The sequence below is a fragment of the Mauremys mutica genome, chromosome 10 (genome assembly GCF_020497125.1).
Source record: "Mauremys mutica isolate MM-2020 ecotype Southern chromosome 10, ASM2049712v1, whole genome shotgun sequence".
Classification (NCBI taxonomy): domain Eukaryota; kingdom Metazoa; phylum Chordata; order Testudines; family Geoemydidae; genus Mauremys; species Mauremys mutica.
In genome coordinates, this window is record NC_059081.1 from 39,927,181 (window position 1) to 39,953,647 (window position 26,467).

General features: G+C 43.8%; 1 protein-coding gene across 2 annotated transcripts in view; it reads left to right on the forward strand.

Annotated features, from left to right (window-relative positions):
• The first annotated feature begins 8,110 nt into the window (after positions 1-8,110).
• MAP3K20 (mitogen-activated protein kinase kinase kinase 20) overlaps positions 8,111-26,467 on the forward strand; it is a 132,497-nt gene continuing 114,140 nt past the window's right edge. Inside the window, exons 1-2 of one of the 2 annotated variants that reach the window (XM_045032446.1) lie at positions 8,111-8,258; positions 15,679-15,868. In XM_045032446.1, the coding sequence (XP_044888381.1) occupies positions 15,710-15,868 (159 nt within the window). In that variant the 5' untranslated portion in view covers positions 8,111-8,258; positions 15,679-15,709. Of the gene's footprint in view, positions 8,259-15,380; positions 15,521-15,678; positions 15,869-26,467 lie in introns of those variants that run through there. The other variant, XM_045032447.1, reaches the window with a different exon arrangement.

Here is a 26,467-nt window from a genome sequence, read left to right on the forward strand (position 1 = left end):
TCCCTGATGATGCCACAGCACAACTGGTTACTGAGCTCTGTGCCTTTATCCTCACACACAACTATTTCAAATTTAATGACAATATATATCTCCAGATCAGTGGCACCGCTATGGGCACCCACATGGCCCCACAATATGCCAATATTTTTATGGCCGACCTGGAACAACGCTTCCTCCGCTCCCGTCCAGTCACGCCCCTTCTCTACCTACGCTACATTGATGACATCTTCATCATCTGGACCCATGGGAAGGAGACTCTGGAAAAATTCCACCACGATTTCAACAGCTTCCACCCCTCCATCAACCTCAGCCTGGACCAATCTACACGGGAGGTCCACTTCCTAGACACCACGATGCAAATAAGTGATGGTCACATTAACACCACCCTATACCGAAAACCTACCGACCGCTATGCCTACCTTCATGCCTCCAGCTTCCATCCCGGACACACCACAAGATCCATTGTCTACAGCCAAGCACTGAGGTACAACCGTATCTGCTCTAACCCCGCAGACAGAGACCAACACCTAGAAAATCTCCACCAAGCATTCTCAAGACTACAGTACACACACGAGGAAATAAGGAAACAGATCAGCAGAGCCAGACGTGTACCCAGAAGCCTCCTACTGCAAGACAAACCCAAGAAAGAAACCAACAGGACTCCACTGGCCATCACATACAGTCCCCAGCTAAAACCCCTCCAATGCATCATCAGGGATCTACAACCCATCCTGGACAATGATCCCACACTTTCACAGGCCTTGGGTGGCAGGCCAGTCCTCGCCCACAGACAACCTGCCAACCTGAAGCATATTCTCACCAGAAACTGCACACCGCACCATAGTAACTCTAGCTCAGGAACCAATCCATGCAACAAACCTCGATGCCAACTCTGCCCACATATCTACACCAGCGACACCATCACAGGACCTAACCAGATCAGCCACACCATCACCAGTTCATTCACCTGCACGTCCACCAATGTAATATATGCCATCATATGCCAGCAATGCCCCTCTGCTATGTACATCGGCCAAACTGGACAGTCTCTAAGGAAAAGGATAAATGGACACAAATCAGACATTAGGAATGGCAATATACAAAAACCTGTAGGAGAACACTTCAACCTCCCTGGCCACACAGTAGCAGATCTTAAGGTGGCCATCCTGCAGCAAAAAAACTTTAGGACCAGACTTCAAAGAGAAACTGCTGAGCTCCAGTTCATCTGCAAATTTGACACCATCAGCTCAGGATTAAACAAAGACTGTGAATGGTTTGCCAATTACAGAACCAGTTTCTCCTCCCTTGGTTTTCACACCTCAACTGCTAGAACAGGGCCTCATCCTCCTTGATTGATCTAACCTCGTTATCTCTAGCTTGCTTATATATACCTGCCCCTGGAAATTTCCACCACTTGCATCCGAAGAAGTGGGTATTCACCCACGAAAGCTCATGCTGCAAAACGTCTGTTAGTCTATAAGGTGCCACAGGATTCTTTGCTGCTTCTACAGAACCAGACTAACACGGCTACCCCTCTGATAATTCAAACTTAAGTGGTTTCAGCTCAGTTTCCTCTTATTTAACATTTATATCAATAAAAGGATAAAATGTCCTGGCCTGAGGGATGGATAATAGGTGTGCTTGACTGCATACAAATACAAAATCTGCCATACTGGCGGTACGTCTACACTATGGGACTATTCCGAATTTGCATAAACCGGATTTGTAAAACAGATTGTATAAAATCGATTGCGCGCGGCCACACTAAACACATTAAATCGGTGGTGTGCGTCCACGGTCCGAGGCTAGCGTCGATTTCTGGAGCGTTGCACTGTGGGTAGCTATCCCGTAGCTATCCCATAGTTCCCGCAGCCTCCCCCCCTCGTTGGAATTTCCGGGTTGAGATCCCAGTGCCTGATGGGACAAAAATCATTGTCGCGGGTGGTTCTGGGTACAGCCTCACCCCTCCCTCCCTGAAAGCAGCAGACAACCGTTTCGTGCCTTTTTTGCTTGGTGAACTGTGCAGACGCCATAGCACAGCAAGCATGGACCCTGCTCAGCTCAATACCGCAATCGTGGATGTTTTAAACACCTCGCGCACTCTCGTGCAGTATATGGTGAACCAGGACCTTCAAACCGAGGCGAGGAGGAGGCGGATACGGCAGCGCGGCGATGACAGTGATGAGGACGTAGACACAGAATTCTCTCAAACCGCGGGCCCCTGCGCTTTGGAGATCCTGATGGTAATGGGGCAGATTCTATCCATTGAACACCGATTTTGGGCCCGGGAAACAAGCACTGACTGGTGGGACCGCATTGTGTTGCAGGTGTGGGACGATTCCCAGTGGCTGCGAAACTTTTGCATGCGTAAGGGCACTTTCATGGAACTTTGTGACTTGCTTGCCCCTGCCCTGAAACGCCATAATACCAAGATGAGAGCAGCCCTCACAGTAGAGAAGCGAGTGGCGATAGCCCTGTGGAAGCTTGCAACGCCAGACAGCTACCGGTCAGTCGGGAATCAATTTGGAGTTGGAAAATCTACTGTGGGGGCTGCTGTGATGCAAGTAGCCAAAGCAATCACTAAGCTGCTGCTACGAAAGGTTGTGACTCTGGGAAACATGCAGGCCATAGTGGATGGCTTGGCTGCACTGGGATTCCCTAACTGTGGGGGGGCGATAGATGGAACCCATATCCCTATCTTGGCACCGGAGCGCCAGGGCACCCAGTACGTAAACCGGAAGGGGTACTTTTCAATGGTGCTGCAAGCACTGGTGGATCACAAGGGACGTTTCACAAACATCCACGTGGGATGGCCAGGGAGGGTTCATGACACTCGCATATTCAGAAGCACTACTCTGTTTAAACGGCTGCAGCAAGGGAATTACTTCCCAGACGTTGAAATGCCTGTCGTTATCCTGGGGGACCCAGCCTACCCCTTGATGCCATGGCTCATGAAGCCATACACAGGCAGCCTGGACAGTGGTCAGGATCTGTTCAATTACAGGCTGAGCAAGTGCAGAATGGTGGTGGAATGTGCATTTGGCCGTTTAAAGGCGCGCTGGCGCACATTACTGACTCGCTCAGACCTCAGCCAAACCAATGTCCCCTATGTTATTGCTGCTTGCTGTATTCTCCACAATCTCTGTGAAAGTAAGGGGGAGACCTTTATGGCGGGGTGGGAGGCTGAGGCAAATCACCTGGCCGCTGATTACGCGCAGCCAGACACCAGGGAGATTAGAAGAGCACACCAGGAAGTGGTGCGCATCAGAGAAGCTTTGAAAACGAGCTTCATCAATGGCCAGGGTACAGTGTGACTGCTGTGTTTGTTGATGAACACCCACCCCCCCTTGACTGACTCATTCCCTGATAGCAACTCACCCTCCCCCTTCAAGTACAGCTTACTTATGCAAATAAAGTCACTCTCGTTTAAAAATCATGAATTCTTTATTAATTCATTATAAAAAGAGGGAGAGAAGTAAGGGTGTGGTTTGGGAGGAGGATAGGAGGGATGGAGAAGGCCATTAAAAAGATTTCACAGTAATGACAGCCTTCTGGTTGGGCTGTCCACGGGGGTGGAGTGGGCGGGTGCACGGAGCCTCCCCCCACGTGTTCTTACACGTCTGGGTGAGGAGGATGTGGAACATGGTGGGGGTTGAGGGTGGTTATACAGGGACTGCAGCGGCACTCTGTGATCCTGCTGCCGTTCCTGAAGCTCCACCAGACACCGGAACATGTCAGTTTGATCACACAGCAGCCCCAGAGTTGCATCCCGCCACCACTGATCTTCCTGCCGCCACCGCTGATTTTCCTGCTGGTCTTCCTGCCGCCACCTCTCATCTCGGGTGTCCCTCCAGTCCTCATGTTCACTGGCATCTTTCCTGTAATTTGATACCACGTCCTTCCACTCATTCAGATGAGCTCTTTCATTGCGTGTAACTTCCATAATATCTGAGAACATTTCATCTTGCGTCTTCTTTTTCCTCCGCCTTATCTGTGCTAGCCTTTGGGATGGAGGAGGGACGCTTGAAAAATTTGCAGCTGCATGAGGGAGAGAAATATTTAAAAAGATACATTTTACAGAACAATGGTTATACTCTTTCACAGTGAACAGCACTATTCACCTTACATAACACATGTGATTTCCCTACAAGGTCACATTTTTCATCTTAATACTGAATGCCTGCAGCTCTGGAGTTACAGATCTCACAGACACAGGTCCGGGCATCAGAATTCAGCTTGCATGCGGCCATGGTAAGCCACTGTCTTTCGGCTTCTGTAGTGATTTACCCCTCCCCCCAACGCATGGCTAATACCACGCTAGCTCCCTGCTAATCAACACCCTTCCCACCCCCCCACCCACTGCGTGGCTGGTAGCTTGGGGAAGATCCCTGGTGACCAAACACAAAAAAGATCATCGGCATTTCACTCCTCCCCTCCCCCGCTTGGCTACGTGCAGGAAAGGATTTTTTTTTAAGCTGCTGCAGTCCACGAACCCAGTAGGAAAATGGCCATCCCCCTTACTTAAATTCCTGATTTTTAACCAGGTTATCCTGAACGATATCACTTTGCTGAGGATAACACAGCGAGATAAAGAACGGATGCTTCTTGAATGCCAGCAATCACCGGGACCATACGCTGCTATGCTTTGCCATGCAATGATACCTGATTACTTGCTACATGCATGGCGTGGTAAAGTGTCCTACCACGGTGGGCGGAACAAGGCTGCCTTGCCCAGAAACCTTCTGCAAAGGCTTCTGGAGTACCTACAGGAGCGCTTCATCGAGATGTCCCTGGAGGATTTCCTCTCAATCCCAGGACATGTTAACAAACTTTTCTAAGTAACTATACTGTCTGCGAATGCATCCCAAGTCCTCAGGGCAAATCAATCATTAAAAAACGCTTGCTTAAAAAACAATGTTTGCTATTTGCAAAGGTACACTCACCAGAGGTCCCTTCCATGGCGTCATTGTCTGGGATAGTTGCTTGGGAGGGCTGGGAGGAGGGTAATTCCGTCAGGGTAAGAAAAAGCTCCTGGCTGCTGGGGCTCACGGAGTGCTGTGTGCTCTCTGCTAGGTCGTCCTCCTCTTCTTCATCTTCATCTTCCCCGTCCGCATAATCCTCAGACATGGCAGAGATTACAACCCCCACCTCGGAATCCACGGTCAGGGGTGGGGTACTTGTGGCGCAGCCCCCTAAAATTGCATGCAGCTCAGCATAGAAGCGGCATGTTTTTCGACCTGCCCGGACCTTCCATTTGCTTCTTTGGTTTTCTGGTAGGCTTGTCTGAGCTCCTTAACTTTCACTCTGCACTGCACTGAGTCCCTGCTGTGGCCTTTATCCGTCATAGCCTTAGAAATTCTTTCAAATACTTTTTCATTTCGTCTTTTGGAACGCAGTTCTGTTAGCACTGAATCTTCTCCCCATATAGCGATCAGATCCAGTACCTCCCGTGCAGTCCATGCTGGGGCTCTTTTTCGATTCTCAGGAGACTGTATTGTTACCTGTATGAGCTGTGCGTGGTCACCTGTGCTGATGAGCTCTCCACGCTGGGGAAGCAGGAAATGAATTTCAAAAGTTCGCGGGGCTTTTCCTGTCTACCTGGCCAGTGCATCAGAGTTCAGAATGCTGTCCAGAGCGGTCACAGTGGTGCACTGTGGGATACCGCCCGGAGGCCAATACCGTCGATTTGCGGCCACACTAACCCTATTCCGATATGTTAATCCCGATATTAGCACTACTCCTCTCGTCGGGGAGGAGTACAGAAACCGATTTAAAGAGCCATTAAAATCGATATAAGGTGCCTCCTAGTGTGGACGGGTGTGGCGTTAAATTGGTTTTACGCTCCTAAAACCGGTTTAAACGCCTAGTGTAGACCAGGCTTGGGTTAGACCACGGTCCATCTTCCCCAGTATCTTGTCTCTAACAGTGCAATAGAGCAATTATAGAGTGATCCATAGTAAGGCTTGCCCTGAGATGGGATGGCATTCCTGGTCATCTTGGCTAATAGTCATTGATTGCTCTATCCTCCATTAACTTATCCAGTTCTTTTTTGAACCTAGTTATACTTTTGACAATCACAACATCTCATGGCAATGAGTTCCACAGGTTAGTTGTGTATTGTGTAAAAAAAGTACTTCTTTTTATATTAGACCTTCTGCCTATTAATTTCATTGGATGGCCCCTCGTTTTTCCATTGTAGGAAAGGGATCAGACACTCTTCTATTCACTTTTTCTATACCACTCATGATTTATAGATCTGTCATATCACCTCTTGGTTGTCTGATTTCTAAAATGAACAATCCTAATATTTTTCGTCTCTCCTCAGATGGACACCATTTAATACCCTGGATCATCTTGTCTGAACCATGTCCAGTTCCATGTCTTGATTCTGAGATGGGATAACCAGAACTGGACACAGTATTCAAGGTGAAGGCACACCATGGGTTTATATAGTGGCATTATATTTTCTGTTTTATTTTCTATCCCTTTTCTAATATACTGTTAGCATTTTGACTGCAGTTGCACACTGAGTGGAACTTTTTGGAAAACTATCTATCGTGACCCCAAGATCTTTTTTGAGTGGGAACAGCTAATTTAGAACCCATCACTATATATGTTGGGATTATTTTTTCCAATGTGCATTAATTTGCATTTATCAACACTGAATTTCATCTGTCATTTTGTTTTAAAATTCCTGGGGCATTTAAAGGGCGGGTCACCTGAGGCAGGGCAGTAGAGTTTGAACCGATGAGCAGAGTGGCTGAACAGGCATTCTGGGATACCTCCGAATACCTCTGGAGGGCAATAACTGTGCTTTTGGTGGCCACACTGGCGGAGCAGCACTGCATCAGCAGCGCTATAGTCATCATTCCCCAGGCCGAGGTGGAGTACAACCAGCGCTATAGCCAGGGAGATACAGCGCTGTATGTGCCTTGCTAGTGTGGACGGTGAGTGAGCTGCAGCGCTGTAAAGCCACTACGAGCGCTGCAACTCTCCAGTGTAGCCAAGCCCAAAGACTTTCTGAAAATTCAAGTACAGCACATCAGCTGGATCACTCTTATTCACATGCTAGTTGACTCTCACAAATATTTCTGATGAGATTGGTGAGGCACAATTTCCCTTTACAAAAGCCATCTTGACTCTTCCTCAACAAATTGTGTTTATCTATGTGTCTGATAATTCTGTTCTTTACTATAGGTTCTATCAGTTTTCCCAGTACTGAAGTTATGCTCACTGGCCCAGAATTGACAGAATCTCCGCTGGAGTCCTTTTTAAAAAATCAGCATTACATTAGCTACCTTTCAGTGATCCGGTACAGAGGCTGATTTCAGCGCTCGGTTATGTACTACAGTTAGTAGTTCTGCAATTTCATATCTGAGTTCCTTCAGAACTTGTGGGTGAATACCATCTGGCCTTGGTGTCTTATTTTGGTTGGCTTATCAATTGGTTCTAAAATGTCTTCTATTGACACATCAGTTTTGGACAATACTTCCCATTTGTGACCCCAAAAGTACAGCTCTGATGTGGGTATCTGCCCTCGTACAGCCTTTCAGTGAAGACGGATACAACAGGCTTGTCTTCCTAGAGTACCACTTTAGCACCTTTGTTGTCCACACTGCCTGTTTGGCAGGCTTCCTGCTTCTGATGGACTTTAAACAAAAGTCACTGTTAATTTTTGCCTTTTCAACACATTGCTTCTCAACTTCTTCCTGGGTCCGCCTTAATATACTTGTATAGGTTACTGGCCAGAGTGTGGGTTCCTTATTTTCCTCAGCTCGCTTCAACTCCGGGAAAATAGTCACTTTGAAAACAAGGCTCAAGTCTGGGCCAGCTAAAGCCCTGTCAGCTTTGAAACTTCCCTGTCCTGTTCCTTGACCGTATCCTGCATGTGGAGGATTCTCTCGCGCCCCCATTTTGTCTCTGCCCCACAGTTCAGTGTCTCTCATTTCAGGGCTGGGCTTGCGGGGGTGACTTAGCCCCTCGCTTGATGGCCTTCGCTGGTGGGGCTGCGCTGCGTGCCAGGCGCGGTGCCCGGGCAGCGCGGGCCCCCTGTCCGCCGCGGCAGCGCGGGGTGGCGCCGGCTGGCTGCACGGCCTGGAGGCGGGGTGTGCGGCTGACTCCTGGCCGCGAACCGGAAGCGTGGGAGACACCCAGCCAGCAGACGCGGTCACGCCGGTTCCAGCCTCCCCGCAAGCGCCCGGGCGAGTTGTTCGCGGTTGGCTGCGCACGGGCACCGCCGGCCCGGGCTCCCGGGGAAGGTAGGGAGAGGAGCGCGCTGCGGGCTGCTCCCGGCAGGGGGCTGGGGCCGGGCCGGAGCCGTGCGCTCGCTGGCGGCGGGGAGCCCCTGGCCGCGGCAGCTCCCAAGGGTCCGCGTGGGACGCGGGGCGCTCGGCGGGCCTCCGGGCACAGACGCCCCGCAGGAGCCAGCTCCCTGCCCCGCACGGTGGCGACCTGCGGCTCCACTGCGCCAGCAGAGGGCTGGGGTCACGCTGCTTCAGTTCTGCCCCGGGGTCGCGGCTGTGTCCCGAGCCCACCTTTCCCCTGGGGAGAGCCCGGGGGCGGGAGAGCGCTGCCCTGGAGGGGTTGTTGCTCTAGCCCAGCCCCATGCCAGGAATGAACAAAACTCCGGGCCTGCTCCCCTGTAACTTTCAGCTCTGGCAGTCAGAGCGCGGGAGGCAAGAGCTGCGCTTCTTCTGCAAGCCTGGCCTTTCAGTCACACACAGTTAACTTTTGTATGATCGCTTCCTCCTGACTGGCCGCTGGTCCTGGTTCTGATCTCAGTGGCACCGTGTAAATCTGTGCAACTCCACTGGCATCTGGATAGACCGTGATTCAACTGAAATCAGAGTTCAGCACAAGGATGCTATATGTCATTTGCTCTTCCCTCTTCTTGTTCTGACATGTCCCCCCTCTGAGTCATAGCAACTTTGAAAGTCCTGGCAGATATTTTAGTATGCCAGTATGTGACCAGACCTTTTCCTCCTTGGAGCCCAGTCCTGGGCTCAGCATCCAGAGGAGGCCAATTTCTTTGAAAAAGAGAAACCTTGCATTTGGTTTTGCTTTTGGTACAGGCACATACGTAATTCCCTAGAACTGAATTAAAGTGTAATGGCTTACATTATTAGTGTTGGGTCATATTCATGTTTTGTGAGTGACAGAGAGAATATGCTAACATACAGTGATATAACAGACAATTCAGAATAAGAAATTTGCCTTTAAAGATAACATTTATTTCTGATTATATGCAGGACTTGGACAGTTAACATTTAACAAAGAGAGAGTCCTCTTTTTTCTCCTCTTTTTAAATCAGATTTCAAGTGAATTCATTTTATATACACATACTAAATACACTGAACACACGCTGCCTTTTCTGATTTTGCACTCCCTCAGTTCGAACACTTGAACTTAACCTCCCCCCGTTTCTGTCATTTTGTTTCTGTTGTGCTATTTCTACATCTATACTGTTTCTTGCCTTGACTATGACTTTATTTTATATTTCTTCCATAAACCCTCCATCCAGCATGATTCTCTTAGAGGTTCAGTGGTTAACATTATGCAATGGATATTTAATTTTTTAATTCAGAAAGCAGAACTAATTTGAAAATACTGGATTAACTGGGACAGATGTAGCTCAGTGGGGTGGTGATTTGGAAACATCTTTAGGGCCCAGTCCTGCATGGCTGAATTTAGTGGGAGTAGGATCAGGCTTCTTGAGACTAATGAAGCTAAACAAATCAAGACCCTGACAAAATATGTAGACGTTGATCCTGGAATCAGATATGCTGGTGCCTGTGTGGAGGCCCATCGCCCCACAGATCTGATTGCAGAATCCAAACTTTGTATTGTAAACCCCTTAACCATGTTGTGTACATTGGTGACTACATTGTTAGGAAATAATAGTGTAAAATTGTAACTAAAATGGTGCAAGTGACTTAGTATCTCTGAGTGCATATTTTCTATTTAAAATGAAACATGCACAGTCTTTAATCTCCACATGCAATGCAATATAGATCTAAAATAGAATAGTTCTGAATCATTTAAACTAAGCACTAAATTGTGTGATCATTCTCTAAAACTAACAGATATATAAACTTCAGCTATTCAGACAAAATTAGAAATAAGTTACAGAAGTTTTATAATTCCTTAGTTTTCAGACAGAGGAGATGGCAGAACTATAATTAATCATGTGATGAAGGTGTGCAGAACCTAGTTTTAAATCTTTGCTACTGTAGTGCGTTATTAAACTGATTTAGGAAGTTTGGTAGGTTGGGAAATGTATCAGTGTTGATTTTGTCTTAATTTATTGTAAGAATTAGAAGAGGATTAGCAAAATGTTTATTTTGGAACATTACATGGAATTTACATCTTATCCTTTAATTTTTATCATAAACAATGGGGTGATTATGGCTCTGTTTTATATACAAAAAGTTTCTCCTGCATTATTTATTTCTTTATTTAATGCCCTGGTTAACAGATTACCACAGTGATTCCTTGCCCCTTTTCCAGTCAGACAAAGCTATGGACAACTCCTTTTTATGTTTTTATTTTAATTTTTACATTTTGCTATTGAATGGAATATTTTTGACCTCTTCTTGGACTAGAGACGGTATCATAATACAAAAGCTTGAGGATGGTCTTAAAATGGGTGGCCAAAGATCTTGAAAGCCAAGGAACTGTTTTGCCAAATAAGGAAACTTGGCACATGTTACTGTGTATTTCAAGCTAGTACAAATGTAGTCTTGCTTTATTGGCAGTATGTTGGCAGTGTGCGACCCCAAAAAAGCACTGAAAACTACTTTGACCATGTTACAAAATCAGAAAGTGCGGTGAGGGGAGTGAATAATTTAGTAGTTCCCTATGATCATTTGTAATGGGATTGCTAGAAGTAATCCAAACAATTGAATAGTAAAATAGCTCCAGGGATGTGTGCAACAAGACAGATTCAGTACTCTGTTGTATAAATGCACACAAATCTAACACAGGTATATTGGGACACAGACATATTGTGAAAGTTGTGCTAATCCTGTTCCTTTTTTGTCTCTCTCTCTCTCTTACATGTAAACCATCAGTGGCAACTCGATCTACAATATGAGTAGTAACTGATAAAATATTAGGGCTCTGTGCTTCCATGTGCACGTACTGAAGAGGGGAATTCTTCCTCTGTAGTATTTCCCCATCCAACACATGCACGCTCTTTTGCAGAGTTGGAGAGAACAGGTGAAGTGGGTGCGCTTCATCAGGTTCTATACTCTAACAGTGAAACACAGCATAACCTGAGGCAGGATTAATTTGCACTGTTTCCCATTCAGTGCTGCAGGACTCCCTCATTCATTAGAGACGATCCAGGGAAAGCCCCAGGAAACTTCTCTTTGTAGGCGCTAGTGAGGCTTGATGGCAGAGTGAAGGCAGAGAGCATCTTTTGTCTTCAGTGGCTCCTGGAAGATCTGTGTGTTAAGGGAAGACGGGAGAGAGCAAACCACCCAATGGAAGAATTTGGAGGAAATTCTGAGTTTCAAAACAGAGCTTTCTCATTTGTAGGTTGGTTATTCCCACTTAGAAGTGAATGAGGCCCATCGTTAAATGTGGACATTAATGGCTAGCTATCAGATAGTGTTGAGCATGCTGAGAATTTATTACTGTATTGAGCTGAGCATGCTGTTGCTGAACAATTTGGATACAAAGCGACATACAATAACAGACTGCTAGTCACTGAATTAAAACAGAAATCTAAAATACAACAGAATGTTTCTTAGATCCTCTTCTCTTTGGTGGAAAAGTCAACAGTTTCTAAGATTGCTGCGGAAATTATTGTAAGGCGGGGGGGGGGAACCTTTCAAAGGAGAAGATGGCTTCAGTTCTTGGGTTGTATTACTTCCAGCTCATGTTAACTGATAGAAATCAAAATTGAAGTTCAAGAAAGGAAATCTCTTTATTTTCATAAGGTGATAGGTACTTTAGAAATACCTGAGAGAGAGAGAGAGAGATAATGACTGAACCATTGCTTCAAATACTTATCATTCACAGTATTACTGAGTTGCCACAGCTTCGCTTCATAGACAACAAAGCCAATTAACATAGTTTTCCCCACTGCTGTAGTACAATAACAGCTAGAAGCTCTAAAAATGATAGAACTGTGGGGAGTACAAAGTTTCAGGCTATTGTGGTGGTTCTTTTTGAAAGAAGCAAAACAGAAAACTGTTACAATGAAAGATGCTCTTGCCTGGAGATCTGAAAATGCAGTGCTCGAGAGTAGAAGAGTGAAGCACTTGTTTTGGAGTAGAAGTATAAAAACTCAGTCTGGGGCCTAATGGACTATAAGAATTTTCTGTTGATCCACTGTATAAACCCAGATTTGGCACACAATTGTAAAGTGTCTCTTAAAACACGATGACAAGTTAGTTAATAACGGCATGTGTAATGCTCATAGTAGTAACAGATACACCCAAACAATTGTTTTCTGCCACAAAACAAAGGGATTAATCTTTCCAGTTGGGGATTAGCTGTTTTGTAGCTATACTGTAGATATGAAATAACATTCAAATAGGTCTATTCTCTCATCCAGAAGAGGGCGACTGTGCATAACTCATGTTGGCATTAATTACAGACACCTGTATTAATAGCAGTTACCTGCATACATCTCCCATGAGCTCACTGGAAAATATATTTTGAAGAATGCAGTATGAACCAATGTATCATCTTTAAAACATATTAATGATATAGTATGCCAGTGACTCAGATGTCTCTAGGCTTGTAGACAGAAGTAGATAAACTATTTGCATTGGAAAGGAGTAAAGTTAGGGAGACATAAAATAACTCTTAGTAATTCTCATTGATGGGAAAGACCCACTGTGGATTTTGGGAATTAGTGAGTCAGTAAACAAAGAAAAAAAAGCAACATCACAAAATGTACATTGTTCACTTATGTGACAACTGTAATTCAGTTTTATTTATCCTTTGTAGTGTACTAGTAAATGTTGAGAGAGATATTTTGTCTAAGTAACAAAATCTTAATAGAATAAGATCTTGCTCTGTGCTAGTAAATCTTTGAGAAGCCAGGTGAGTCATTTATTCTGTGTGTATGGGTTATGGGAGCTGTAGGTTCTATAATAATTTAAAATAATTAGGTAGCTCTGACAACTATTTAATGCAAATGGTAAATACAGGAAATAATTTACCTGTTTCCCCAAGGGCATTTTCCCTCTCCTTTTGTTTCTGTTCCTTTTGTCATCTCCAGCTCAACCATTTGTCATCACCTGTTTACGATTCTCTGTCTAATTTATGGTCCAATCCTATATACATTTATGCATGCAAGTAACTTTACAGCAATTAATAATTCCATTGTCTATAGTGAGACTACTCACGTGAGTGAAATTAAGTAGGTGCATCGGTGTTTGCAGGATTGTGGCTTAATGATATAAGTCCTCAGGGTAGGAAGCTTGTCTTTTCATTTGTCTGTAAAGCACCATGTACACCTGTAGTACTGCATAAGCAATAATAATTATCTGTGAAACTATTGAAGTGAAGAGCACAAATGGGCTGTTCCTGGACACACAGAAATAAGGGGCTAATGGCAGAGAAGCAGGAAGATAAAATTGAGTTTATCCAAAAAGAGGCTGGAATGTTGGGAATAGGATGCCCAGATAGCAAGTGTGAAAAATCGGGACGAGGTGGGGGGTAATAGGTGCCCATATAAAAAAAAGCCCCAAATATCGGGACTGTCCCTATAAAATCAGGACATCTGGTCACCCTAGTTGGGAAGGTTGGCCAATCTCTGTTCTCAATAGAGTATACTTTCAAAGGATTTGAACCACTTAAGATTAATAAACACCAAAGTAAATGCAGTAACAACAGTCAACACTAGACCTGCTTAGGGAAGCAACCAAAAAAGATTGCCACATAAATAAGATTAATCCCAGCTCACAACACACCAACAACAGAGCACTTCAGCTCAGAGGATTTGGTAAGAAAAAGAACCCATATTCCCTCACAGATGGTCTGGGAGACAAACTACGTTTGTCTCTAAATTCTGTGTCCCAAATTTGCCTCTTGAAAAAAAAGCCTTCAATAAAAGTATTATGTTGTATCTTGCATCATGGACTAAATAGTTAACCAGTGCTTTTAGTCTTATAGGACTTTGTCAGTGGATAGTCAAGATGTTTAAAAGAAAGCAAGAAAACTGAGAGGACACTGCAGGTAGTCCTAGGCAGTGTTTAAAGAACCAGTTGTTGCTTCACATCTGGAGACCTGCAGTAACCAAATAGTGACTGAAACTGGATTTCTAGTCAGCTGTAATCTAAAATCCATAGCACAGTTGTATTGAAATCTTGGGGGGAAAACCATAATTATTTTTAGTATTACAGTAGAGCCTAGGAACCCCAATCAGTGATTTGGGCTCCTTTGTGCTAGGCACCATTCAGACATGTAACCTAGCAGATAGTCCAGGCCCCAGACAGTACACAATGCTTAGGTGCTATGCTGATGGGTACTATAGAAAATGTAAGGGCTTGTCTAAACACACAGTTGCACTGGTTTGACTCACGGTGTAATTTTAGTTGGTGCAGAGGCTGCCTGGACATGCTTATTTTGGTTTAGTTTAAGTTGATTAAGAACTGGTTTAACCTAAACCAAAATAAGACACTCTTAAACTGAAATACAATTTTCCATAGAGGGATTTGCCCTGATTTATCTAAACCTGTTTAATTAAACTGGTGCAAGTTTGTGTGGAAACAAGCCTCTGACAAATCATCTTATTGAAACCTTGCAAGAACTGCAGATCCCAAATGCTCGGCAGTGCCACTGAGGATCAAAACCTATTTAGCTTACACCTCTATAAAAAGAGATTCAAAATTAATCCACAAATGTGATGGCTGTGAGTGATCAGCCACTCACTTAGGTGATAACATTTTAAAAAATCTGCTACAGCCATAGGATTTATCACTTTATGATCTACTGGAAGGACAGTCTGTTCCTCTGACAACAAATATGGTATGATCTCTTAAAACTGTAAAATCCATTCTTGGCAGTATGCACAGGATTTCAGATATTATAACTGAGAAATTATTTTCCACTTATGCTTTGTTATAACATGCAAGCATAACTGAGTTACTTTGGGAAGAGATTTTTATTTTGGCCATCTTTTTCCACGTCTTTGTGACAAGTACTTCTACCTTTCTCAGTGTACGGAGAGTACATGGGCCTCAGGCTTACAGTTGCACTCTTGCCAGAATGTTCAGTTGCTTAGGCTATGTATATTTTGTGTGAAGTGATCACACAACATGGAGAGATTGCATGCTCCAGATTCCAGGACTCCTATGCAAGCTCCAGTTGAAAGTGCATTTCCCGTTTGTCAGTGTGCTTCATATTAGGGGACCTGTTGACGCACTAGTCTTTTGCAGGGCTACTCCAGTGTGTTCAGGAAACATCACTAAATCCAAGGAAAATTTCTAAACATTTCTCTACAAACAGCTGCTTCTCAGAGTCTGTACAAACTCTATAAAATGTTTGCATAGGCTATTGGCATGTGAGTTTCTTAACTTTATTTTCCCTTTGATCTGTTCAGTGTTTTTTGCTGTAACTTGTTTATGGCAGTCGGTTCTTGCTTTATGATATCTAAAGCATGGTTAGGAGTTTAATAATTCTGTGGAACAGATGTATTAATTAGACTTTTTTTCCTTACAGATTTTGTTGTGGTATATTTTGTCATTATGAGATGTCGTCTCTCAGTGCTTCATTTGTGCAAATTAAATTTGATGACTTGCAGTTCTTTGAAAGCTGTGGCGGAGGGAGTTTTGGGAGTGTTTATCGAGCCCGATGGATATCACAGGACAAAGAGGTGGCTGTAAAGAAGCTGCTCAAAATAGAGAAAGAGGTAAGAATTCACTTCTGGTTTTTTCCTGTTATGAAACAAATTACTGTAAATAATATTTGAATGTTTTCCTCTCTGTTGCTGATCAAGGAAGACCTCCTGGGGATTTTTTTGTTTGTTTGTTTAGTTATTTAAGCCAGATGAATAGTGGTTGTTAGAATTTAAACATGCTGAGTGTCTTCTGCATCTGTCCCACAAGATTCTCCCTTCTTGCTTTATTCTGCCCTGCTCCCTTGCCACGGTGACTCTCTGGAGCAGGGCCGGATTAACGCAGGGGCTTTACGGGCTGCAGCCCAGGGCCTCAGGCTAAGGGGGCCCCCGCAAAAATAAATCCATAATTATATACAATTCAGTGGTCACCAACCCGTCGATCACGAACGAGTGGTCAATCCTGGAGCCTCTACCAGTCGATTGCAATCTCCGGGCCGTTAAAAGTCCAGCGGCGCAGCACGGCTCAGGCAGGCTACCTTCCTGCCGTGGTCCCACGCCACTCCTGGAAGCGGACGGCTGCTGGCATGTCTCTGTGGCTCCTGGCGGGGGCAGGCAGACGGCTCCTCACACTGCCCCCGCCCCCAACACTGTCCCTGCAGCTCCCAATCGCTGGGACCCGGCCAATGGGGGCGGCGCTTGCGGGTGCAGGCAGCGCACGAAGACACGCTGTCCCCCTCCCCCCAAGGGCACGCAGAGACATGCCAGCAGCCAGCTGCTTCCAGGAGCGGCGTGGGGCCACGGCTGCCAGCCTGCCTGAGCCCTCCTGCGCCGCCGGTCAGGAGCCACCTGTGGTAAGCGCCTCCCAGCTGGAGCCTGCACCTCACACCCCTCCTGCACCACAACCCCCTGCCCCAGGTCAGAATCCCCTCCTGCACCCAAACTCATCCACAGCCCGCACCCCTCACCCTCTTCTGCACCCCAACACTCTGCACCAGCCTGGAGCCCCTTCCTGCACCCAAACTCCCTCCCAGAAAGAAACGAATATAACAGCTGTTCTAAGGTAAGGAGTAGCCTATTTTGAATTAACTTAACAATACTCTCCATGTTTTAAGACTGAAATGTAACCACAGAACGGCTTTGTTAATTAAAAGGCAAGTTTAGTATAGCATTAGTAGCCTCGATGCCATAATTGTGATCATTTTGTTTTAAATTAGGAAAAAGATTTGTATACAGGGGCCCCACAAAATCTAATAGCCCTGGGCCCACAGGAGAGTTAATCCGGCCCTGCTCTGGAGGAGAGGAGCAAGGTGCATCCTGTGGACTACTCAGTCCCATTCAGTACTGTTGGTCAAACAGATCACCAGATAGTAATAGGAAACAGTTGCACTCTCCTCTTTTGCCTTCTTAACCTTCTGGCCTGTGATTGAGGGAGCAGCCTTGGTCCTGCTCCCTCCATGGTGTAGGTCTTCATAGAGTTAGCCCCAGCTTTTAGTTGGGTGTTACCCCTAACTCCCTTCATGTCCGCACAGTAAAACCTCACCCACGTTCAATGGTGCTTTCAACTGATCTGGCTGGGGGTGCAAGTTAGAGACTAGGTTCCACTTTCAGGCTCACTTCGCAGTGAGGACACAGTCCTAAATCACTCAAGCGCTGATAGTCCTCCAATGCCTTCCCACAATTCCTCCTCCACCAACCCCAAATGACCAGAAGGTTGGACAAATTCTCCCATGATTCACTGAGAAAGAATCATAGACCGACTCAGCTTACTGCAGCATAAAGAACTATAGAATATACCCCTAGAAGCCCTGGTGACACACCAGGGGAGTGCAGCACCAGTGAGAATGCAGTAACTTGGATAGGGTCATGCAATGTAGCTGCTCACACTCAGGCGAGGCTAATCTGGGTGTCGATAAACTGGATTAACTCTGCAGTAAAAATGTACTCTTGTGGCAGGAAATTGTCTAATCCTTAGGTGGCCTTTCCAGTACTAAATCCTTCTGATTTGCACACAATATTCTTACTCCACAGAATTGCAAAATATGTTATAGAGCCAGTTATCAGCTAAAGAGGAGGAAAAAAGATTTTAAGGGTATTATATCTATTAAATATTCAGATGTAATGGTGTCTTGAATGTGATAGTATTTGGAGAGCACGATTGTTTTCCACTTCAGTTGACAGTCCAAATTAAGATGTCAAATCCCCATATCTCCATTGATCAATGATGTGGTCAATGGGAGATACGGATGCTCAGTCCCATTGAAATTCAGGATAGAAATTCAGTTTTTAAGAAAGTTAATGAAAAAAATTAATACAAATTAATTTTATTTAAAATAGAGCTGTGGGAATAACTTTTTTTTAAATTATTTTTTGTTTGCTGGCCATACCAAAAAATTAAATCAAAATTTCATTTCAGGTCGATCCATGACAAAAAAAAGTGTTCAGCAAACCAAAAAGGTGGTGGTGTTTTTTAAAAATGTCTTCCAGATTAAATAAAACCTTTTAAAATTAATTCTTAAGTAAAACTCAAAACATGAAGTTGTACTGAATTAAAAAATCAAAATGTTTAATTTTTAAAAGGCCAAAACAAAACATTTTGATTTTTTGGGATTTTGTTGTTTGTTTTGTCAATTGAAACTATTTGGTGAATTGTTATCAATTTCACAGAATGTTTCTATTGACCCAAATCAGCATATTTTGGCAAAGAAAAGTTTTGTCTGAAGATTTTGCCCAGTTCAAAAAAATAAGTATATTTTATAAATAAAAAAAAATTTTTTTTGCTTTCTGCCTAAGACCAGGGTTGCAAACCAACACAAATTTTTGTGACTGATTTAAAATTTGAAAAAACGCTAACCTCTGGTAGCAATGGCAAATGTCACTGTGCAAACATGAATTGGCAGCATGTATCATGATTTGCTAATTATTTGATGCAAACTATTTAAAGCAATTGTTGGCTGTGGTAACTATAGGCTGATTAGCCTGACATCAATTCTGTGCAAAATAATGAAAAAGCTTTTATGGGACTCAATTAATAAAGGATGGGAACACAATTAATGCCTATCAACGTAGTTTTATTGAAAATAGGTCATGTCAAAAAAAATTGATTTAATTCTTTGATGAGATTGCAAGTTTGGTTGATAAGTGTCTCTGAGAAGGATTTAGAGGTCATAGTTGACAAGCAACTCAACATGAGTTCCCAGTGTGATGCTGTGGGAAAAAGGACAAATGCAGTCCTTGTGTGTACAGTAAAAGCTTTGTTATTCGGCATATTGGGTGTTTGGGGGGTGCCAGTAAGTCAAAAATTCTAGTTAACTAAGAGGAAGGGAGTTTGGGTGTGGGAGGGGGCTCAGGGCTGGGGCAGAGGGGTGGGGCACAGGTTCTGGGAGGGAGTTTGGATGTGGGAAGGAGCTTGGGGCATGGGGTTGGGGTGCAGGAGGAAGTGCGGAGTGCCTATCCGGGCGGTGTTCACCTCGGGCGGCTCCCTGGAAGCGGCGATGTGTTCCTGTTGCTCCTAGGCAGAGGTGTGGCTAAGTGGCTCTGCACACTGCCTCCACCCACAGGCACTGCTGCCACAGCTCCCATTGGCTTTGGTTCCTGGCCAAAGTGGGAGCTGTGGAGCCTGTGCTCGGCCTCTGTGGCCGTTCCTCTGCCTAGGAGAAGCAGGGACATGTCGCCGCTTCCCAGGAGCCACACAGAGCCAGGTAGACAGCCTGCCGGCCCTGTGCCAAATGGACTATAAACCAGACTTTCAGTGAAGATTAGAAATGCCAGGTTATAGAGCTTTCTGGTTGATAAAGTGCCGGATAACACAGCTTTTACTATCTCAGGAAAGTAGCGAGTAGGAATAGAGAGGTGATTTTACCGCTGTATGTGGTATTGGTGAGACTGTTACGGTGAGACTGATACTGGAATACTGTATTCAGTTCTGGTATTCAGATTTTAAAAAGAGCTACAAAAATGCTTCAAGGGCTGGAGAAAATGCCTTCCCTTGAGAGACTTTAACAGCTCAATCTGTTTAGCTTATCAAAAGAAAATTGAGAGGTGACTTGATTACAGTGTATAAGCACCATCACAGGGAGAAAATACCAGCTACTACAGGGCTCTTTAATCTATTGGAGAATGGCATAACAAGAATCAATGGCAGGAAGTTCAAGTCAGACATATTCAAACTGGAGAGTGAGGATGATTGACCATTGGCACAAAATACCAAGGGAAGTTGTGGATTCTCCTGCTTTTGATGTCTTCATATCAAGACTGGAAGACGTGCTTTAGCCAAACAGAAATTATTGGGTTCAATACAGGGGTAATGGGTTAAAATTTAATGGCCTGAGATATACAGGATGTCAGACTAAATGATCTAATGGTCCGTTCTGGCTTTAAACTCTAAATCATAGGCTTATCTACAAAAATACTCAGAAAAATTAATCTGAATTAACTAAAGGTGTGGTTTTAAAGTGGATTTATTTAGAATTAAAGTGGCCTTAAATCAGTTCAGCTTAATCCACTGCCAAAGTAGAGTCTGAATAAGGATTTAAAGCAGTTTTACCAATCCACTTTAAATTCACATCTTCTACTTAACTTTTCTGAGTTCCCTGTATAGACAAGCTCTGTGATTAAGATTCTTTTAATATGTTGTTAAATTTATCCAGAATTATGTTTGAAAGCCATAGTGTCTTATCTTTCTGAATATAATCAAACAGCAGCTTGTTATAACTGTACATATTTATGTTGTTTAGTTGATGTTTGGACAATTTGCGTTTTAGCCGAGAAACTAAGTATTGCTGCTTATGGTATCTTTGGAAGTAAACGTTTTGGTAAATTTCCTTTTCAACTCCATGATTGATTCTCTTTTGTTTCTCTTAACTGCTGCCAGTGATCCAAAACAATTGATTAAAGAAAAAAAACAAGCGTAGAAGCATTTTGGGGGAGTGTTTTGTCATTGCTAGCTATGATTCCAATGGTTGAAGCCAGGTCAAAAGAGCTATAGCAGTGGTCCCCAATACGGTGCCCGCCGAAATGCCACTGAGAAGCATCATCATCAAGAGGCATCACTGCCGAAATGCCGCTGATTTTCAGCGGCATTTCGGCGGCAACGTCAAGAGGCATTTCAGTGGATGCTTGTCTGCCGGCCACAGTCCTCAGTGGCTCGTCGTCCAGCGCCCGCCAGACAAAAAAGGTTGGGGACCACTGAGCTATAGTATCTTTCTCTTGAGTTATTTTGAGTTTAAAAAGAACAAAAAATAAACCAAATAAATAAATAAAGCCATATAGTAAAGTTACAGTTTCTGTATCTGTTTTTTTAAAATTAAAAATAAAAATAAAATAAAAAAGAGTAGTATGGTGTATGTGATAGTCAAATGGGATGAGCTCTAGTTGTACATATCTTAAGATAATGCCTATCCAAACCCTGTACCTACATATCTTAATCAAATATGTATTCAGAGAATCTTAGTTATGAACATATTAATACACATTTTTCAATGTTAGCTCATAGAGTTTCATTATAAGACATAATTAAATAATTGTGAGAAATGGGAAGAGCTCTCTAAAAACCAACTTCTGACAGACAGACAATAAAATATGACTGCATATAAGGGTGTATGTGTGTGAATGAGCATAGATAAATAGGCATATTGAGAAGAAGAAAAAAATATTTTACAAGGCCTTGATTTGAATACCAAAGCTGAAACTCAGTGATTCTGTAAACTGCAAAACTGCATCTCAAATGATTATAAAATAGCAGCAGAAACCAAATTAAATTGCAGCTTTACTATTCAATCCAGAATACTGGGAGATGGTTGGTTATAAATAGGGACCTGTTCTGTGAGTTACTTTTCATAAACTAGTATTTAATGATTCAGATGAGTAGTATGATGTTTAAAATGTGTGCAGGAAAAATAGAATTCTTTCCTATACTATAGGAATGTTGCTAGTCTCCATGATGCATGCCTGTTGTTTTTGTGCATGGTCAAAATGAATTAGGGTCTGGGTCCCCGATTTGACTTCCATTTAAGGTCTTGTCTACACTGCCACTTTACAGCGCTGAAACTTTCTTGCTCAGGGGTGTGAAAAAATACCCCCTGAGTGATGCAAGTTTCAGCGCTGTAAAGTGGAAGTGTAGACAGTGCACCAGCGCTGGGAACGCCTCGTGGAGGTGTTTTTTTTACAGTGCTGGCAGAGCTCTCTCCCAGCGCTGGTGCCGCGGCTACACAGCCACGTTATAACATTGGTAGTGAAGACATTCCCCAAGTCAATCAGAGTTGCATTGGACCCTAAGGGTGTAATCCTGCAAAGTGCTGCTATTCCTCAAATCATCCCTAACTCAACAAGCACAGATTTCCACCTGATGAAAATGTTCAAATTCACCTATTGTTTTAGACACTGCCTTTTTACATTTTAACTGAGCAGCATCTACTAACCAAAATCCCCTCTGTTGTATTGTAGAACTGTGCAGTTCAGTTATTATTCATTGCAGGTCATGGATTACTGTGGGGGTTTTGAGTAACTGTTCTCAGAAACTATATATGTAATCAGAAATATGTTTTTATATTTTAAAGTTGCTGAGATGCTGCAGCTTATTTCCATAAATATCTTTTTAGCAGACTGTGATGATTACAGATATAACTGTTAGTGTTGGAAAAAATTAATTAGAAATCGTATTTTTGCCAACCAGTAAACCAGCAAATAAAATAAAGAGCCTTTGCAAGTTAGAGAGGTTTAACTAGCTCTTATGTGCAACTATTGGTGCACTACTCAGATTTTCTTGGTGGAATTTTGCCTGAAAAATGCTTTGATTTAATTTTAACATCACTGTTCTTTAGCAGTATTTTGAAACCTTGCAAACTATCCTTACACTATTGATGGACAATAGCAATATGTCTAGTTTGTTTACTCAGTTTGTAGAATATATAAACATTGTTTTTTATAACAGGAATACTAACATACACAAAGAATAATTCAGTTTTATGCAGCATACCAGTAGTAAGAAAACATAGCCATTATAGTATCCATCATAGGTGCTGATGGTGGTCTGTACAAGCTGTAGTGTAAACTTTGAGGGTGAAGACTGGGAATTGTGGCTAAAAGAAAAGCAAATTAAACCGAACTATTACTGAAAAAATATTTCTGGAGAACCAGTGATTCACCAGCCTTACCACTTGTGAATCAAAAATGTTATTTTTGAGAGTGCTATTAATTCTCTGTGTTTTATTCTGTCAGTCATGTCTGGATAATGTGTTTTAGTTTTGTTGAGCATCAAGTATAAAAATATGTTTTCACTAGATCTGATGCTGTTGTCTTTGAAATCTGGCTCCTCCCAATGGAAATGAGTTTAATATTGTCAGGTTTTTCAGTTTAGATTAGTTTATGCAAGGAGCTTATGCTGTTATTTTTTAAAATTGATTTATAAAAGTGGACTCTTTACATGGTTTAAAAAAAAAAAGACAATTTGTTTGCATTTTTATTTTGTGATACATCTCCAGAGTGGGTCTCTCCCGTAAATGCTGCCCATATATGTAACTTCCAAGCTAGATGAGTTCAGTTTAATCACATGAATGTCACAAATGTTTGCAGTCTTAAAAGAGAGTATGTGTAATGCTAAATCTGGGACACAAGAGTAGGAACTGCAAATGACTTTTGGGAACAACAAGAGAAAAGCAACAGAGTAAAAATGAATAAAACAAACTGAAATTGATATTTAACTCAAACAGGACTAAAAATAGAGGTGTTCTTTTTGCTTGCAGTTTATAGATATTAAAGATACTCAGTGCCAGTCTTGACTGGATCTCCTTTCTGGGAGGTGTATGTGATGAAGGGCAATTTTAATGTCATTTTATCAGCTCTTTATAGGAACTATTTTTTCCTTTCATCTCAGTATCTGCACATAAGACTTTTTTATAGAATGTTTCTTCTACTAAAACTTCTGAGAATCTCCATTTTAATTCTTTGATTACACTTAAGAGGGGAAAAAAGGCCATCTTCTTGGTAACCAGCTTAGTTACGCTAATGGTGTCTACAGTCATCCTTGCCTCCTGCTTCATTTGACTTTTGTGAAAAAGAAATAATTTAAGACACTTAACTTGACTCTGAGGAGAATGGTGCTGTAATCTGTTATTCTTGTTCCATCTCAGCCACTGACTGGTGGCATTTGTTGGGCAGGGAACTCTGGCTACCGTCCACTTCAAACGTTCTAAAATGAATAGTTGTGGCCAGGGAGAGACGTCTAGTAAGAATCTTTGGCCGTGCCTGCTGCTGAAGTTGCTCTTCCACTCTTTTTTCCAGGAGATTTTTATGGAGGGCTTAAATCCTATAGGATTTCTCTGTGTGTGTGTGTGTGTGTGTGTGTGTGTATGTCATTTTCCCTGGGGACTGTAGACAGTCTTAGATGATGCATTGATCACAAGTGCTACTTAAGTCTTCAGAGTTATTGTTGTCACAACCAATATGATGCCAAAACACTATCGATATCTAGCAGAGACACTGTTGGCAGAGACGGTATGACCTCCTTAGAATAGGCTGATTGCTGGAAAAAATAGGCTTTATATTTTCATTGTGTATGTATGTATCTTCTAACTGTATCTTTTTAAACAGTATCTTCTAATCCAGTGGTTTTCAAACTGTGGGTCGCGACCCAGTACTTGGTCATGGAATGGAAAGCACTGGGTTGCGGTGGCTGTAGTCAGCACCGCCAGCTGGGCCATTAAAAGTCCTATTGGTGGTGCTGCCTGGTATGGCAGGCTAGTTCCTACCTGTTCTGACTCTGTTCTGCACCCCGGAAGCGGACATAAGCAGGTCCGGTTCCTAGGTGGGGGAGCCACGGGGCTCTGTGCGCTGCCCCCACCCTGAGCACCGGCTCCACACTCCCATTGGCCAGTTCCCAGACAATGGCAGCTAGAGGGGGCAGTGCCTGCGGCTGAGAGCTGCTTGCATGTTTCCACCTAGGAGCTGGATCTGCTGCTGGCCGCTTCTGGGGTGCAGCGTGGTCCGCGGTGTCAGGACAGGCGGGAAGCCTGCCTGTGCACCCTGGCTGCGCCACTGACCGGAAGCGTCTGGAGGTAAGCCCTCGACCCAACCCCAACCCCCTGCCCCAACCCCGAGTGCCCGCCTCAAACTTGGAGCCCTCTCCTTCACCTCAAACCCCTCATGCCTGGCCCCACCCCAGAGCCTGCTCCCCTAGCCCAGAGCTCTAACCCCCTCCTGGACTCCAACCCCCTGCCCCATCCCAGAGCCCCCTCCCAGACCCTGAACCCCTCATTCCTGACCCCACAGCCCTCACCCCTGCACCTAAACCCTCTGCCCCAGCCCTGAGCCCCTCCTATACGCCGAACCCTTCATCTCCAGCTCCGTTGGGTGGTGGGCATTGTGACGTTACAGCCTATATGATTTTATAAAAATATGCTAATGAGTGAATATAATGTAACTGGAATATGCTTCATGCAAAAGGTCTCTTGTAAGGTATCATTACAAAGCTTATAATCTACTGAGTGTGGTCATCCTATTTGTATAAATGTATCACTCTTGTTTCTGGGACTAGAAATATGAAATATAACTCTGAGGGCCTATTGTAATTATGCAAAGTGTGGGCCATTAATGGTGGTTTGGAATCTTGATGGCTCCCATTAACCAGGGCAATTGCCTGGATGGCTCCGTTTGCAGGCAGCCTTCCTGTGAGTCAGGCTGGGAGGAATGAAGGCTTGAAGTCTTGCAGTGACATGTGATCATGTCACCTGAACTGGAATCCATCTTTAACCTGGTGTCTTTCCATTGAGAAGGAGGGGGTGGGAACCCAGAGAGGGACAAAAGGATTCCCGCCTTATGCAAAAGATATATAAAGGGGTGGAACAGAACAAAGGGAGGAGAGGAGCCATAATGAAGAATCCCCCAGCTACCACCTGAGCAGGAACAAGAGCTGTACCAGGGGAAAGAATTGTGCCCAGGCCTGGAAGGTGTCCAGTCTGAGAAAAAACTTACTGAAGCATCTCTGAGGATGAGATTATCTGTATTTAGTTTGATTGGACATAGATTTGTGTGTTTTATTTTATTTTGCTTGGTGACTTACTTTGTTCTGTCTGTTACTACTTGGAACCACTTAAATCCTACTTTCTGTATTTAATAAAATCACTTTTTACTTATTAATTAACTCAGAGTATGTATTAATACCTGGGGGAGCAAACAAATGTGCCTCTCTCTCTATCATTGTTATAGAGGGCAAACAATGTATGAGTTTACCCTGTATAAGCAGGGGGGAGGGGAGAAAGTGGAGGGGCTAATGTCAGGGTGTCTCCCTCCCTCCTGCTCCTGCACTCTGCTTACCCCATCTTCCATTGAGCGGGGGGACACATGACAGGGCTCAGGACGGAGGGAACTTGCTGGTAGCAGCTGCATCTGGAGTCTCAGCAAGCTGATCTAATTAACAAGGCAGTGTACTTAAAGGAGAAATGCGCATCTCTCTCACACACACGATGTGCCTCTCTGTCTGCAATGCTGTCTCCCCTCCCTCCATTCCTGCTGCCTCGTAGAGTGTGAGAGTTAACCCTTGAAGGCTCAGCCAATTGCTAGTTCATCATTTAGCAGTAAGGCATTCCCTGGGAAATATCCCACCCTCTGACTCCTCCACTTCAACCAGGCTTCACAATCATCATCACTGTGTACCAGTATTAAAGTGTTTAAAACTTA